The 18183-nt window shown below is 40.8% G+C and overlaps 1 protein-coding gene across 4 annotated transcripts in view; it reads left to right on the top strand.

The window, feature by feature from the left end:
* GOLIM4 (golgi integral membrane protein 4) overlaps window positions 1-18183 on the top strand; it is a 74815-nt gene that overhangs the window by 39889 nt on the left and 16743 nt on the right. For 2 of the 4 annotated variants that reach the window (XM_007197546.2, XM_028162676.2), the window contains exons 2-9: window positions 2208-2282; window positions 3563-3612; window positions 5326-5379; window positions 6688-6838; window positions 10674-10756; window positions 11601-11684; window positions 14904-15062; window positions 17294-17626. In XM_007197546.2, the coding sequence (XP_007197608.2) occupies window positions 2208-2282; window positions 3563-3612; window positions 5326-5379; window positions 6688-6838; window positions 10674-10756; window positions 11601-11684; window positions 14904-15062; window positions 17294-17626 (989 nt within the window). The remainder of the gene's footprint in view (window positions 1-2207; window positions 2283-3562; window positions 3613-5325; window positions 5380-6687; window positions 6839-10673; window positions 10757-11600; window positions 11685-14903; window positions 15063-17293; window positions 17627-18183) is intronic. The other 2 variants (XM_028162677.2, XM_007197547.2) reach the window with 1 other exon arrangement.

Here is an 18183-nt window from a genome sequence, read left to right as displayed (position 1 = left end):
TCTCAACAATGGACTTGGAACCAAGCTTTTTGGAACACAGCTGCCTTTAGTCCGATTTCAGCACCTCTGTGTCTTTGCCCCTGTGATGTGTCTTCCAGCAGTGCCTTTCTCCTGTGGTGCTCCCATCTGCCAACTTGTTCTTCACTCTCAAAGCCAGCCAAGAGATTGTCGCCTCTGAGAATCTCCCCTCGCTCCTCTCCCATCCAGAGCTCACCCCTCTCTTTCACTGGGCTTTTATTATGCCAAATGCATTTAGCTCCAATTATTTAAAATTACCTAATCTATCTCCTGTGTTGGACTAGAGCTTCTTGAGGCCAAGGCCCATGTGTATTCATTTTGCATTTCTACTCATAATATGGGGCCAGGTACATTGCAGCAGCTCAATAAATGTGGAGCTGGATTAGATCCCTTTGTAATAATAGCGCTGGGGGAGGGGGAGGGATCATCTGGTGAATAGAATAGGAACCCAAGTGGAGAAAGGGAATGGAGCAGGTCATTATTTCGATGACTAATGGGAGGCTGAATTGAGGGGAAAGATGAGTTTGGGGCAGGCATGCCGTCAGGGGACGACACCACAGCAGTTTGGGCGGCGGCAGGCCTTCTAGGAGTTCTGGACTGAGATGCTAGCAGAGGTGTGAGGAGAGCGAGGGGCTGTGGGAGTCGTAGGTGGAGCCCTGGGAATGGCAGGTTGCTATGGGACGCCAAGATGAGAGGTGCAGTGTTGGGAGAAGGGGAAGGACCCTGGGGATGATGGGCGTGTTGGAAGGAGGGCAGAGATAGCTGGTAACTGGCAGGGGTGGCAGTGGGGAAAGGGCGGGGGGAGGGACGGGGCAGGGGGTCCATCGGCAACAAGCAGATGTCAGGGAGGGGAGTTGCTGCGACCACGGCAACTTTAGGCGGCCAGCAGTGTCGGGTAGTTGTATGCACTGGACGGCGGACAGTCAGTGACTGGTGATTGAATTGTATCTTTGGGAGTCATGGGGAGCTAGGGATGGTAAAAGAACCAAGTGACGGGCTTGGCTGAGCTTGCAGGGAATGAGATCATTTGTGACCATAATGCTGAACAAACAGGATTAAAGGACGCGTCAGAAACGTAACTTTGTTCTCTCTGCCTCTCCCCTCCTCTCCCCTATTCCAACCACTCTGCGGAGCTGGGTTTTCTGTCCCTGCATGAAATCTAAGACAGACTTCACTACTTTTCAGCTTCTCTCAGATCAAAAAAAATCTTCCAGTAACTTTTATCCATAAACACAGTCTTAGTTTAGTAAGGATCCTGTCTGGTCTAGTCCAGTGCAGTAATACATATTTTTTTCATTTAAAGGTAAAGCTTCTAGCACTCTTGCAGCTCCCATTTGCTGTAGATGTGAAACCTGTAGTGGGGGAGAGAGTCCCGATGGGCTTCTGCCTGTTTTCCCCCTAACACATCTGCTCTCTCTCCCCGACTCACCAGGCAACTCCAGCTACTTCAGAGTAGATGGGGGAGGTGGGGTTGGTAAAGTGCAGGAAGGTGCTACAGCAGGACATCAGTTTGCCTTGGGTTTCCTGCCATGGCAGATGTAAACCTGACTTGTTCCTTTTTGGGCACTTGTTTAGGTTCTTCAGTGGGGAGAGTCTCTCCCTCCTTCATCTCTGTGGCTATCTTACCTAAGTTTTTCCTGACATGGCGGAATCCACCTCTTCTTTCAGCAAACCTTAGTATGCTGCTGAGGTTTCCTCACCCACCCAGGCATCTTTAACTGAGACTCACTCAGCTCATGTTGACTTGGCAGTACTTATGGGATATCTGGCTGGAAATCCTCTCCTAGCACCTGAGAGAGAGGTGGGGGCTGGACACACAGATATGAGGGTCAATGCTGTGTAGATGTTGGCTGAAGTTGTGAGCATGGACACGCTTGTCCGGGAAGAGACCTGGAACCTCACAGAGACTCATGTTCCAGAAGCAGGAGGGCAAGGAACTGGCCAAGAAGGTGGAAGCCTCTTCCAGAGTGTTGGTTTTACAGAGGGGCAGACTGCAAAGGAGTCAGCCCAGAATTATGTCTATTATCGTTTCCATCTTCTACCAAGAATGTGGAACTTAAAATGCATACATTTTAATTTTAATTGTGAAGGGACTCTCAGCTGTCTTCTTCCTGTTTTGAAAATTGATGTTAATTTTACCTTAGAATTTCTAATTCTTTGAAGATAAGTTTTAACTTTTTTTTTTCCAGTTGTGTATGAACACAGATCAAGATTAGAGAAATCCTTGCAAAAGGAAAGACTTGAACATAAGAAAGCGAAGGAAGGTAAATAAATAATGTAATTTGTGTTCTGTGTTTTTATCATACTCTTCTTTGAAGCATCACGTACTTGCTTTACTATTTTTTGGCTAAGAAATTTTTCAAATCACCCAAAGTCAGTTTTATTTGGTGGATGGAGAAGGAGATACCAAGCAATATGCTATACGTTGTGCGACAAAATAATTCCTGCTCAAGACTAGATTTAGAATCTTTCATTCAATTGGTGCCACTCTGAGGTCATTCATATATTGGTTATATGTATTGCTTTGGAAATAACACCCAGTTTTTCTTTGAATATTGTCAATGCATACGTTACTAACACCTGAAACTTCTGTCCACAGGCATCCAGGAAAGTAACAGCGTGCATTGTCCGGAATATGACAAACGTTATATAAACATATACGTATACATGTACATTTAGAACGTAATGAATTGATCTTATCGTACGATGTCTTTTAAGTTATACGCCTGTTTTCATCTTGTGGTAAAGGCTTTACTGGCACAACTAATTGGTTTGGTTTGAAAAATTAACATTTAGCACAGGTATTAGGCAATGCTGTTGATTTTTATCAGAGTTTTTCTATAAAGCATGGAGCTTATACAGGTTGTGATTTGAAATTACCTGCATTCTATTTTTATTTATTCATCTTTTTGGTAAATCTTGAGATTGAAGTGAGGTGTTCCGTCCGATTACCTTGGTGTGAGGTAGAAGGAGGGAGAACAGAGGAGGGCAGTGTGGGCTAGGATGTTTTACTGAGATGTTTAAGATCATTAAAATGCTTTGATAGGATTTGGATTTCCCTTGTCTTCGAAAGCAGAGTGATTTTATAGAGCCATCTAGTGGATAATAAAGCTTTAAGAGCATTAAAGATGGTTTGCACAGCTTGATTTCCTCTTCAGGTCCTGAATGATTTTCGTGTGCCATCTAGTGGCCGGCAATAAATCATCTCTGTCCTTGGGTGCACTTCATGTTTTTTTTCTCCTTAATTTCATGGACAGTTCATCACCAAGTACACATTCTAAATGCACTTTTAATCAGTTGGTTATAGTGTGTATTTTGTTGATTCAAGACTCACAACTTTAAGGTAAAGAGGAAAATTATATAACAGTTTTTTTCAACTCTTTCTAAAGCATTAAAAGACAAAGTGTATAAGTCACCAAGTAGATTGTTTTAAACCTGAAACATTTTTTAGGTCTGAGTAGAGTACGCCTATGTTCTTTTAGATGTCTAAAAATGCCACAGTGAATTAACTTTTACTCTCTTTTCTCCATTTTGTATTTTCTAGATTTTCTGGTTTATAAATTAGAAGCACAAGAAACACTAAATAAGGGAAGGGTGAGTTTTTTTTTTCTCCCTTAATTTTTTATTTCACGAAACTTGAAAGAGGGGGAAATACAGCGCAAAACCTTTTACTCTGTTGATCATTAGGATTGAAGGGCTGAAATACATTTCCCTGCCTCCCTCCTTCCCTCCCTCCCTTCCTCTCTCCTTTCCTTCCTTCCTTCCCAAGAGATTCTCAGAGGAAGACCTAAAAACTGTTCTTTTGAAACCTACCTTCCTTTGTTTGTCACATTACTGTGATAGTGATAAATTGGAAATAGCCTTAATGTTCAACCATAAAGAGATTATTTTTATTCACTCATTTATTCATTTGTAGTCTCTCTTTTCTACAGAATGTGATATTTATTTTCATTTGCCTTTGCACGACGTTACTGTCACTTGCATAGACATTGCTGTGTAATGTCTGGCATGGTACCTGGCCTAGAGTTCCCATGTTCAAAAACATTTGTGGAACGAATGAATACATAAATGATATTGGCAGTTTAAAAAGTTTTAAAGTCCAAATTAACTGGAGAAAAACAAGTTTTTCTCTTACGCTAAGAAAAATATGTAAGCATTGGTTGAATAAAGCATTGGCGTTTTGGGGTATTAAAACTGAGAAGAGCCTGTCCCTTGAATAGCTAGGAGGCTGTCGGCTTTCAACTCTTACCTGCTTTTAAAAGCCCTAGCCAGAATTGTGTGTGTTCTGTTGTGCATTTTGTAATGTAATTTATTACAAATTAAAATGGTAACGTGATCAAATAAAATGATAAAGCAAAAACACAGTTCATCTTAGAAGCTGCAAGAATATGAAAGAAAGAAGTAATTGAGGCTGTGCTTGTACCAGTGACGGGTAAAGCAAGGAGTGGGGCACATAAGACAGAACAACACAGCAGCCTGGGGAGAGAAAACTTTCAGGCGGTTTGTGGTTTGCACACTCACTGGTTATGGTTGCCCAGGACTGCACTTGTGTGAGGTCCACATGTGAAGATACTCCACTGGCACACAGAGATACACTCCTGGAGCGCGTGCTTCAGCCATAGATGTAGGCTCAAGTTTCGGTCCTGGCTCTGCTACTAAAGGAAATGTTTGCCCTGGCCTGTTCCTTAGCCTTTCTGTTTCTCACTCTGTGAGCTGGAGTCTAGTTGGGGTAAAGTCACATATGTAGAATTTCTTAGCGCTGAAGCTCAAGGCAGGAAAGTGCCTTTTCTCTCCCTTCCCGGAAGCCATGCGAAGCTGGTGAGGCCTGGTTTATCTCCTTTTCCCCTTGGAGCACCGGGCACAATATATTGTGCCTTATCAGCCATATGCGGTGCTGCATCTCAGGACAAGTTCCCCTGTGCCTCTGGCATCAGTTTTTCTTCTCAGTATGAGAGTGGAAGTAAATCACCTCCAAGGGCCCTGTCAAGCTGCTGTTTGTTTCTTTGTCCATGTCCATGATTTTTCCATGAGGGGAAAAAATGGATGGATCTAATCCGTGGATCCATCAGGATCCATGTCCTGATTTTTCATTATTAAAGTCTAGCAAACTTAGAGGAATGCGAAAACTTCATTTCTGCTATTAAATAAAGAGATGGCCTCAGAATTGTCCTGTTTCGAGCTTAGAGTTCATTTTCACTTAACACAAGTGAAATGAGTGAAATCCTTCCATTAAGACCTTTAAGCTCTGGTTAGCAAAAGAGCCAAATTTGTTACTTTTGTGTTAACTGTTTGCTTTTCAATTTACAGCAAGATTCTAATAGCAGGTACAGCGCGTTGAATGTCCAACATCAGATGTTAAAGGTGAGTAATTTAAAGTTGTTCTTCGTGAGTGAATCAAAGGATTAACTAAGTAACTTAAGTGATCAAAGAAAGTTTACAGAAAGTTGATTTGTATTGTGATATGGTATATTAAAATCATTTCTGGCTAAAAGTGATATATAATTGTAATGATCCATCATGTTTTATCACCTGATTACAAAGAACATATTTAGCTCATTACATATTTTTTCTAAATCAGGCTCTCTGGTCACCTAATTTTTAATTTTGTTCTCTATCCTTTAAGGATTTTTGTTTGTTTTTTAAATCTAATTTCTCAGAGTGGTTTTTCTTAGGGATTTTCTTTTATCTTAGTCGTGCTGGAGGCAGTAGAAGTATTAAAATGCTGCCTTCCTGTTACTAATGTGTAATAAGTGTTCTGCCTACCACAGGAGCACAATTTATGTTTAAAGATTCTCCTTCCTTTGTTCTTGGATAAAACTCATTATTGTGTCAGGAAAATTGAAAAAAAGAGAGAGAGAGAGAGATGCATTATTTCTGTTCAGGCCAGAAGAGATGAGCAGCAGACATTATGCCACCCTGCACAGCAGGGAAAAAAACCACGCCACTGTCTCCAGCCCCTACCCCCCAGCTTTTTGTTTGGTGTTGTCTTTTCTCCTATATCAGTAGGGCATATGCTTTTTATTGAAACCAGCATCTTTCCTATTATCAAGAAAGCAATACATGAATTAAAGCAGACCACCCTTTCACATTAAGCATTTGGAGACTGTAGAATTTATCTAGATTGTGATTACAGTATTATAATCAGGAGTAATATACGTAAGAATCATTCTATAAGCAATAGATTTATTACTTCCCCCAAACGGAAAAAAGTCTTTTTTTTCCCCCTTCTTTAAACTGGGTTACCAGGAAGGCTGAAAATCAAAGAAGGGAAATAAAAAATGTTGCTGGGAAAACATCAGATTGAAAGAGGCAATCTAGAGTATCCACGGAGGGGTAATTTTTTCGTTAGCTTTACCCTGTTTCCACAGTAACTTAAGTCCCTGGGAATTTCCCCAGATCCCTTCCTTTTCCATCTCTCATGCAAACTTCCAACTTCTTGTTGTTCCCGTTAATGTTAAAAATGCAGGAGAAAATTATTTTTGGCCATGATCGCAAACTATTCATTTGGAATGGAAGGGAGCTGCACAAATTCAAAGCAAGCTGAGGAAAACTAAGTCTACTTCTTCATTTGTGCTTACTTTCTGGCAAGAGAAAGGCTACGCTATCGAGAGACAGATTCTGATATTATTTAGAGAATGTACATCCCTGCTAAAGTTTTCATCTTTGCAGAGTCAACATGAGGAGCTAAAGAAACAGCACAGCGACTTGGAAGAGGAACACCGCAAGCAAGGAGAGGACTTCAGTAGGACATTTAATGACCACAAGCAGAGATACCTGCAGCTGCAGCAAGAGAAAGAACAAGAGCTTTCTAAGCTAAAAGGTATTTGGAAACCTCATTAGTCAGTGTGCATGGAAATGAATACTCATATTAACATTTGAATAGAACAATAGACTTTTGTTTTATTTTGTTTGTTGATTGGTGATTGATTACCTTACATGTGGTCCTTTACCAGTTACTTCTTACTTCTTTATGAAGTTTCACACTTATACTTATCTCTTTGGGTTCGTTTAGGGAAACAGAACAGAATACTTAGTGTTTCTCAACGGGGCACATTGGCCATGTTGGGCAAGACAGTTCTCTTTTTAAGTGTGTTGTGAGACATTTAGCATCTCTGACCCCACCCACAAAATGCCATCAGTGCTCCCCAGTTACAGTGATGCATTTCCAAATCTCCACAGGGGCATAAAGACTCCCTGTTGATCGCTAATAGTAGCTTCAAAAAGCTCAGGCTCTGGAGTCAGACTGCCCTGGTGAATCTTGGCCTCTTCAATGACTAGTTTATATATGACCACAGGCAAGTTGTGTAGTGTAAACCGTCCTCATCTGTAAAAGCGGGATATTCATAAAAAGTATCAACCTTGTAGAGTTGGTATGAGGATTACATTATGCAGAGCACCTAGAACAGTTACTGGTACATGGTAGACCTTCAGTCTATATTAACCACCATCAGCATCAGCATCAGGTATTTTCATAGTAATATGGAACAAAATATATCACTTCTAAGTACATGTGAGTTCTGGAAAAGGGCAATAGCATATTCTGCAATCACCTATTCAGGTACTAAATAAGTTTGAAGTGTGAGATTTGGTTTAAAAACGTACATGGTGCTTGCAGAAACACAGGTGAAATCCTGGTGCTTGCAAAAACACGGGTGAAATCCTGGTGCTTTGCAAAAACACGGGTGAAATCCTGGTGCTTGCAAAAACACGGGTGAAATCCTGGTGCTTGCAAAAACACAGGTGAAATCCTGGTGCTTTGCAAAAACACGGGTGAAGAACAATGTCCTGGTTTTATATAAAATGTCATCATAGAAAGAAACTGTGTGAAGGGTCCTGTGGACTTTTCTGTGCTTTTTTTTTTGCAATGCTTTGTCTCAAAGTATTCCAAAATAATAGGCTAATAACAGTATTCCAAAATAATAGGAATACTTTGTAAGTATTCCAAAAAGGCACCTGGGAGTTAAATAGCCACTGAGGCAGTTTACAAAGGGTTGAGATGGTCTTGATGGAGCCAGATGTCAGCAGATGACACCCAAGAGATGTAGACATGTAGGGGCCTTGGCTTGTTGGTGGTGAGCCAGGTGGTGAGGAGTCAGTAAGATAACAAAATAGAGAAAGGAAGAGACTAAACACTGCAAGTCCTTACAAAGGTGGTAAGAGGAAGAGAGAACCAGACGACTCCATTGTGCAGATAGCACTTGCCACCGTGGGGATGCTACACCTTTGTGTGGTGAAGGAGGACATTTGACTTGTAGGATCCACTGTTTAGCATTTTCAAACCTGAGCCAAGCTGAGGAAATATACTTAATTATATTGCTATTAAGGAGATCCATAAAGGAGTGAGAAGTAAAATTTTCTAGGTGTCTGACCTTGGCATGCTTTACATAATTTAGTTCATTCAATTTTAGTAATAGCCCTAAAAGGCATATTATCTTGTGTTACTCTGTAGTTACTTCTTTCTTTGAAACCAAGTCCATGTATAGTAAAATTTTAACAAGAAATCAGAACCATGGAAAATAGGAGGATACTTGTCTGTGAGTTCTGTATACTCAGATAGTTCAAGCCTGATGGCCTGGTCTGAGCTTCCTAGAACCCAGAACAAAAGGAGAAATACAGTAAGTGATAGGGCTCTTGTCATCAGAAGAGAGAATCTACCAATACCTTGGTGGGTGAGGGAGCGACACAGAGAGACAGAGATGGAGACAGAGGGCGAGAGAGAGAGAGAGAACAGTATTTTTGGTGTCAGTTAATTTTTGGAAGAAGTTTCTCAGAGAGACTTCAAACAACTTAATGTGACAGTGACTTTGATGACACTTTGATAAGTGATTGTCACATCAACACTTTTGTTTGATTATGGTCCCTGATAGTAAATTAAAGATAGATGCATCGTGATAGATGCGGGTCTGTAGTGGCAAACCTATGACGTGTGTAGTCCGAGTAGTCTTTGGCAGATTACTGTGACACGAGGAGGGAGTTTAGAATTTAGAATATGGATAGCTGTGAGCTGATAACATATAAACTTAGATGATTATTCTTCCCATTATCGTTATAATAATAGCTGACACTTAACAAATGTTTTCCATGTGCCAGTACTGGGGGAAACTCTTCGTACAGGTATCTTATTTAAGTCCCATAACAACCTGCAAGGTAGGCATTATATTTAGTCTGATTTAACAAGTGAAGAAATTGAGGCCTGCTCAGGTTAGGTAACTTGCTCAGGGTCACACAGCAAAGGCATAGGAGACACCGTCATTAAGGTTATAAACTGAATTCCTTTAAAAGTCAGCCAAGTTCGGGTGTTTCAAGTGCACGTGTGCCTGTGTGTAGACTGAGGGCCCATCCAGCCGATGACACGCTTGTGGTCCTCTTCAGTTGCCACAGTGTCCTGTTTTGACCTTTGAGAAAATCCGGTGTGACGTGTAGGTGGACAACCCAACCACTGGCCACAGTTCCCACCTTGTTCTTGATCTCTCCCCAAACCCAGTCACGAAGCCAGCGCCCAGGGATCAAGCAGGGACTCGAGTGGAGTGAAAGTGGACAGAAAGTACGAGGCGGGATGGTGACTGGCACCTTCCCTCTGTGCTGAGGGCCACCCTGGAGGCATAAAGTTCTGCCTGCAGCGAGCGGCTGCCACTCTGGGGACGGTTTGCCCGACGTAGTGCAGGTCCACACCTGCTGCTGTCCCAGCGTAATTCTTAACAGCACCCCTTTCACTCTCAACAGTATCTCCCGTTGGAAATGAGTCATTATGGTCACCCAGCCACCATTTAACTTCTGCTGAGTGCTGTCTCATGAGAACTGGCCTAATGTTGCCAGAGTCTTATTAGACCCAGATTCTTGATTTTTAAATGGTGACACCTCTTCAAATGTGGAAGACGCTATGTGTAGGCCAACACTGCAGGGGCCAAAAAAAATGTTTGTGTGTTGGATTTGGCCCAAGCACTGCCAGTTCATAGCATCCAGATACAGAAAATGTGGGAAAATTAGCAAGAGGTTGTTCCCCGAACAGTGGAGCTTGTGGTTCAGGAGGTTTTCAGACTTCACTCTGATTGCTGCAGTCTCACATGGTAGCCCTGGAAAGAACTGTCCTATAGCTATCGGAGGGAGAATTTGGATCAGTCAAGAACTCAATGGTGGGAGAAAGAAAATATATTTAGAATTTTTGAGCAGATGGGGTGTCTCTCTGTCTCTTGTTTATTTCTTGAGTTGCTTTTGTAACTGAAATACCTTTTGGGGACTGTGGAAATTATTCATGCTCTGAGAAATGTGGTTTTGCTTTTTGATAGCCCTGTTTTTAATTTGTGAAGAGAGCAAAATCTTAGATGACTCCTACCCATTACATTTCATTCCTAAGGGTTTGCTTCTTAACAGAAACATTTCATTTTCAGCACAGGAGTAATTAAAAATCCTTAACTTCTGCGACGTGTAGCTTGTTTAAATGTATTTAAACCACTGAACCAGATTGTATTGGGTTGTCCAGCTGAATCCATGCCACACCCCAAAATGGTATAGGTTTTGTTGATTTGGAATATTGTACTGTCAAAGTTCAAAACAGTCCTAGAAAAAGTTATGTGAGGCTTTAGATGTGAAAATAATAGAATCAAGAGCCCAAAAGGCCCAGGGCTTTACGCATGATTTTCCTTTTTCTAAAATAGAATCCGTGTACAATTTGAGAGAAGAGAACAGACAGCTGAGGAGAGCGCATCAGGACATGCACACACAGCTGCAAGATGTCAAGGTAAAAAAAAAAAAAACCAAAAAACCCAGCATTTGACTGTTTAGTGTTTGCCTGCTTTACTTTGTAGAGTGACCTTAAAAGTCGTTCCCTATTTGACATGCTTTACAATGCACACTGTTATTTTGGGCTTTGCATAAACTGGACCAGGCCCAATACTTTTACCACTTCTGCATCATAAGCTAAACGATGATCTGGAAATCCCAACATTTCCATTAGTACTGAAATGATTCTTTTGCTAGATGGCTGAATCTTAATAAGCTTTTTTTTTTTTTGGCAATATAGAAATACCTTTAATATCTTAAGTGAAAAATAAGTACATGAAATAGAATGCAGGCTATTATGATAGCTATATACAATTATGTAGAGAAGACCGAAAGGAAACATATAAAATCGTTTGTAACTTATTTAAGGATAGTGGGATTATATATTTCCCCATCTATTTTTCAAATATTCTGCACTACTGTTATAATGTTTTAATAATAAAAATGTTAATTCTAATATTATTAATAATATTTTTCACTTATTTCCAGTATGGCTGTAATGTTGCAGGTTTGTTAGATTAATAAGCTTTTTATTTACAAAGGTTTATTAATAATGAGAGGTATTTTTGTGTGTGTGTTGATTTCACTGTAAGTGATTGTGATATTTGGGTAGCACGTTTTAGATTGTGGAATACTACGTTAATCATAGTCTTCCCTCTACAAAGATTTTGGAACTTAACAAATACTGCAAAAACAAACCAACCAGCAAGCAAGCAGCATCTGGGTGCTCATGCCACTGTCTGCCCAAGAAGAGTTTGTCCTAGAATGTTAAAACTCAACCTGTAAAATTCTTTTCTGTGTAGCAACAGCATAAGAATTTACTCTCCGAGCATGAACAACTTGTAGTGACTTTGGAAGACCACAAGAGTGCACTAGCTGCTGCACAGGTTAGAAGGGTAGCGGCCTCTCTGGGTTCTTTTTAAGTCTGCTTAACATTTCTGAATTCCTCTTTGCGTGTAGTCTCTTAAAGGCCAGGCTTCACTGAGTTCCTTAGGACAGAGCTTTCCTGATCCTGAAGATCATGCATGCTTTCAAAACTTGATCAAGAGAATATTAAATGAACCTTTGATTTTTTTTTTTTTTTTTTGCACTGGCAGTGTGGTGCATATTACTTTTTCTACCCTCCTCCAGCCCCTGCATGCAGTAGTCTAATACTTGTTTCAGTCACAGAAATTATCCCACATATGTGGTCTTTTGCCACCGTATGACCTGTATTGACGCACGCTATATGATCTGTAGGATTTTATGATGCTAGCTACCTAAATAAATTATTGTCAAGCTCTATATTTTATTCCTCCCTCCCTTGCTCCCAGCTTTACAGCCTGCACACACTGCTTTTGGGACTAGGCTTATGTGTTGTTTGGTCAAATTACAGGAAATAAGAAGAGCTCTCAAGTCAATAGAGAAGGAAAATGAGAGTCGTAAGCTTCATTTGTTCAAAGCCTAGAACAGTCCTCGGCACAAGGCAGGCCCTCAGTAGACACTTACTGAATGAACAAATGAACAAATACAAGTGTTGGAGAGCTTATTAAAGTAATATCACATTGAGTGTTTTACAGCTTTCTAGTCGAAGCAAAGAAATAGGAATGGCTAGTTTAGTTGCTATGTCTTCTTAATCACCGGTCTTCACTTTTCTTCTCTTGGAAGAATTAAAAGAAAAGGGCAAAGGAAAACCAACTATCTGTGCTTACCAGGAGACCATGTATTATCTTTTGTCTTTATAAAATTATTAAAAGAATCATATGCTGGGCCCTGATTCATCTCAGAGGCTGTAGCATCTGTGTCTGTGGGGTCCTTTTTCAAGGCAGTCATTGATTATCTCCCTACAAAACTGTAGCTGTGTGGTAATTTTTTCCATGGGTATAAATTAAATTGTCTTTAGAGGATATTATTACATTCAAAACCTTCTTTATAAAATTTTTACCAAGTATTATTATTTTCTCTGAGGCTGCTTTTCATACTGAAAAATGTGACAAACCAATTTGAATACTCTATATACTATAATAGCCATAAATATTAGACTAAGCAATAATTTGAAAATTCAGAAAAATATAAGTAAAATAGTTCATTTAATGACCAAAACCAGATTCTGTCGTAAGCATCCTGGGAGTATTGCCGACAAGGTTTTGCAACAGAAAAAATTTTTTTATTTAACTTACATATGATTTTCTATTTCTTTCAATAGCTTTTTGGTTCTTTTGGGTGGGGCCTCCAAGTTTCTCCTGCTCTTTTACCCCCGTATTAAAACTTTCCCCAGATCTGCTCAGAAAACAACTGCTATCTCAGGCATCTACGTCTCTCATGTAAATCATTTTATGAGATTCTGTCTTGACAACCTGATTTTTAAATGTAATAATTAAGGGCAGGAGAAAGCAGGAACAGAGTAGAATTTGAGAGTTTACAATTTATCGGGATTATCATAATAACTTTATGTACAGAATTTTATTTACTCTTCACAACCTACTGAGTTATAAAATATTGTATCTTTTTTATATCTAAATAAAGTAAGGTCAAAAGGAGTACTGTAGCTGGCCCGAAATCATTGCCCAGAACCAAGCTGGAAGCTTAGGTCATCCGGACATCAAAGTCACACTTAACTTTTCAGCTGGAATTTGTGGAGACTCCCTGTATCACAGTTACCTGGGCCTTGCTCCAGACCTACTGAATCATCATTTCTAGGGTGGGGTGGGGGGGGGGGTGTCCAGGAGCCTGCATTTTTAACATGATCCTTCCATAATTTAACATGATTCTTAATGCACGCTAGTATTTGAGAACCACAGCATTACTGCCTTCAAAGGTTATGTATCTAGGAGGAGGAGAAAGAAGAAAGACTAGAATATTTATCTTATTAAAAGTATCACTGTGTGGATGTCATCTTTTTTTTCGTTGACCTCCAAAGTTGGTTTGCAAATGTTTTGGTAGATGTCTGGGCTAAGGGCCACTGTTAGCCGTGTGGCACGCCTTTGTTCAAATGATAAAGAAGCACTCCCCTGAGACAGATGTAGCAAGCGGACTTCTGCACCTCTGTGTGAATTAGAAAAAGGCAGAACGGGGGTGGGAGAGCACCGTGCAGGTGCACAGCTGTGGCCGCAGGAGCACGACTCAACCAGCCTCGACTCCCGCCGTGCTGTGCACACTGAGGGCAGCGGCCCTGGCCAGCAGGCTCTTTCTTTCAGAAGAGATTTCTGGGTGCTTTGTGTTCATGTACGTGTGTGTTTACACACACAGTATTTCTGTTTTAGGGTTGCAGTGTTGGTGCCTATGATGAGCTAAGTATAGTCTCTTGGTTTTCCTACTTAAAGTGTCTGATTTTTTTCCGTCTTTCTAGCTTCTTGTATTAAAAATATCACAGACACACACACACACACACACACACACACACCCTATCACATATACACACAGGTACACACATATGAGTATATGAGTATATTCTAGACCTATGCCTTCATTAGTGCCTTTGTTGCTGTAGAAGAAAAGGACATTCAGAATTGAAGAATAAAAATCCAGCCTCATTGCATGCCTATGCTATTGCTTTCCAAAACTGCACAGCACAATACAGGAAGCGTTCTGGAGAGGAAGGGACCCTATGTGAGCACATATTGACTGGAAGAAGAGGGTGGTCTGAGTGATTTTACATATATATTCAGTTAACTTATTTGAAGCCTATGGTTCTTTTCTGCTGAAAAGTGTTACTCAGACCATATTGGTAAAAGATAATCTGCACTTATATTTATATAATTGTGGAATTTTAAAATAGAGTTTAATGTCATAAAACTGATTGCATAGCTTTCTTACTTTTAATAATGATATTTAGACTAGAAATTTATATATAAAAATCCTGACTTAGTTTAATGTAGCATGGGAAACTAACATCTGTCTTAAATACTTTTTCTCTGTTCCCTTTAACTCTAATTTGCATGTGCTTAAAAATGGTTGAGCATGTCCAAGTAAGTATAGCTAATGCATGGAAGCAGTCTGCATATTTATCCTTTCTTGCATTTAGGTATAATATTTTTGTCTAGTCTTCCAGTGAACTGTCTATGAATGATATCCTTTTCCCTCCTCAAATTGTGCAATTTGCATCCAATTGTGCAATTTGTATGCAGACTCAAGTTGCAGAATATAAACAACTGAAAGATACTCTGAATAGGATTCCAAGCTTTCGAAAACCAGAACCAGCAGAGCAGCAAAATGTTACCCAGGTGGCACATTCTCCACAAGGTGTCAGCGCAACAAGGGACAAGTTACCTGGAGAGCTTCGGGAGGTAAGAGGCATGAACTGGTCATCTGTGGTCAGGTCAAGCTGACCTGTGCTTTCCCTGTCAAGCTGTGCTTTCCCTGTCAAGCTGTCCTCAGGTGAACGGCTCTAAATATTGCCAGCTCTAACTGAAGAACACCGGTTCTCACATTTTAGCATATATCAGAGTCCCTAGCAGGGCTGTTAAAACAGGAATAACTGGGCCCCAGCCCACAGTTTACAGTTCAGTTAATTTGGGGTGAGACCTGAGGATTTGCATTTCTAGCTGATTCGGCTGGTCTGGGGACGCACACTTTGAGAACTGCTGTTCTGTTTCCTGGAAAAGACTGAACTAGTTTTGTCTTTCTTCATGTGGGTATATTTGTCTGAAAGGAGCTGTTATGTCTGAATATTTTAGGGGTTTTTTTTTGGGGGGGAATTGGGGATAGAGTGAGGCGGTTAAATGATCATGAGGATATTATATGACAATCAGCCCACTTAAGTATTAAAGCTGATAATATATTTGAACTTGATGCTGTGCTTGGTCCATACAAAACATGTCAAAATTTGTATTATATAGCCTTCATAAAACTACAAGAGTGTAAGTGCTAGTCACAGAATCCATTTTTTGTATTCTGTTCTTCATAAAATTAAGCCTTGTTGCTTAAGAATATCTCCCAAGTGAAACATCAAAAGTGATGTCGCCCATATGATTAATTCTTACAGAGGTGTTTTTGCAATCACACCTGTAATAAAAATGGCAAGTATGATTATCTTTCCCCCGACAAAGTCGTTTTAAACAATGAATGTTTGAGAAGACCTTCCCCAACTCACCTTCTTATCACCTTATGGGAATAATTAAGTTGAAGTGAGTGGACTTCGTTTGAATCTTCAGTCTGAGCAAAGCATTCCTTCAGACAGATTCTGTATCCTCCTGGATGCTTGTTCTTTGTCTGGGTCTTCTGTTGCTCCTAACTTAAGAAAGCACAACCAGAGCCCTGGTGTGGAAATTGGTTCTATTCTCTATCTAAGTTTAACTACCAGTTTACTGGATTAATCTTTTAATGACTCAGACTTTTTAGTTCTTCCATCTGGGAGGTGGAGATAATAGTCATCTGCTCTAACCTTTCTCACGGGGATGTTGTGGAGATAAGTGACAGGTGTTGGAAAGCACTTAGGGCCCTTCAGAGAAATATTTCCTGTAAAGCCAGGGCAGTATCAATTCAAACTTGCCAGGTTTGCAAGGACTTGGTAAAATGTACACCTCCAAAAGCTGTCCTCAGATGTCTGAGAAAGGACTTTTTTCCTTGGCTTATTTGTTTATGTATACAATCCAGTTTCTAAGTTATGTTTCTGCTAATTTAAGAACAGGGCTTCACATTTATTTCAATTACGGGACAGCAACCTGACCAAAGAAAGTATTCTTTCTGCTAAAGAAGGCTGGTGGGAGGGAGGACAGTGACACATTTTCCTATTGATATTATACCATCTCTCTTTTGCCCCTCTTTTCTAAGTAATGAAGACCATATAGAAATCTCTGAGACTTGCAGAGAAAACTGATTTAAATCAACCAGTTTTAGAAGAGGAGTTCTCTGTAAAAAGACACATCTTTTTTTTTCTTCAGGGTTTTCTGTATTAATAATATAAAATACTCACAAAAGACTTGCTCTGAAAAAAAAAAAAAAAGACTTGCTCTGGTTTACAAAGAAATACCACTTTAATATGTCAAAAATGTTTAATTATGGCACTATTATAGCCAACATGGATGTCCATTAGTAATGGCATTCTTTTTTTTATATTAGCTAACAAAAAAGCTAACTCATCCTCTATTTGATCTTATCCTTTTCTTTTCAAATAACTATTGAAAACAAAATTTACCTTGAAGAAAATTATGTAAGTATTTGATCACTTGAAGTATGAGGGTTTTTCCCTTTCTATTCTAAGGGAGAACAGGCGTTAGATTGCTTTCGAGGGTAGGGTCTACTGAGATGTGGTCACTTGTAGGCTTTACTTTTAGGTTATTTACGGTATTCTTTCCACGATGAAATTTTGCTTATGTTATCTCTATTTTGTAGGTGAGATCACACAGTGAGAAGAGTTAAATGACTCCATTGCAGCCATACTTTTCAGTCAGGACTCTGTATTGCTAGACTCCAGGATTTTGCTTATGTTGTAACCCGGTAGACAATGGTAATAAAGAAATTCTGTCACTACTTTCGAAATAGAAGAGTGTCATTTCCAGTGATGTGCTTGGCCTAGGTGTCTCGAAACGGCCAAGTGTGGCAGAACCGTGAAGCAGTCCCTGGAAGAACGGAGGAAGCAAAACCGTACCCCCCCACCCAGAAGGAGGCAGGATCCCAGGCTCCCGCAGGACTGACCCGGCAGGAAGCAGGAGGCGGGGAACCCGAGGAGCGCCAGGTGGAGGAGGAGCATCGGAGGGCCCTGGAGGAGGAGGCAATGGAGCAGGTCGGGCGGGCGGAGCGCCTAGAGGAGGAGCACGACCCGCCGCCGGAGGAGCAGCGGGGCCGGGAGTGGATGGAACGGCGCGAACAGAAGGAGGCCAGACTCCCGCAAGGGCAGGCTCGTGCTGAGGTACGAGGCCACCCAGCCAGCTGGCTGGGATGAGGGGTGCGCCGCTGTTTCTACGTGCACTTGACCCTTGAGCAAGGCAGGTTTGAACCTCATGGGTCCACTTATACCAGGATTTTTTTCAGTAGTAAATACTACAAGATCCGTGGTTGGTAGAACCTGCATGTGGGGAACCGCCCAGAGGAGCCCCTACAGGGAGGCTACGGAGGAACCCTATATACAGGGGGCCGACTGAACGTTATGAGAAGATTCTCCACTGCACGGAGGGTCAGCGCCCCAACCTCCCACGCTGTTCAAGGGTCAGCTGTGTTAAGGGAAAAGCCCTCATGTATAACAGTCTATAAAATAAAATCGGGGTGATCTTGCTAAATGTTACATGTACGTATTTAAATGTTCTATTGTGATGTTAGTAGCATAGCTTCCTTATCCCAGAAAGATGGTTGGGGGAAAGAGAAGGTGCTGTGCACGTGTGTATGTGTTGTCTTCGTCAAGGGTGCGCAGCGAGAGAGACTCAGGCACATCCCTTTAACAGCGTAGGAGAGTAGACGGGCACCTCGTCC

This window comes from Balaenoptera acutorostrata, chromosome 4 (genome assembly GCF_949987535.1).
Source record: "Balaenoptera acutorostrata chromosome 4, mBalAcu1.1, whole genome shotgun sequence".
NCBI lineage: Eukaryota > Metazoa > Chordata > Mammalia > Artiodactyla > Balaenopteridae > Balaenoptera > Balaenoptera acutorostrata.
Note: the sequence above shows the minus strand (reverse complement) of the source record. Positions and strands in the feature narration are given on the sequence as shown.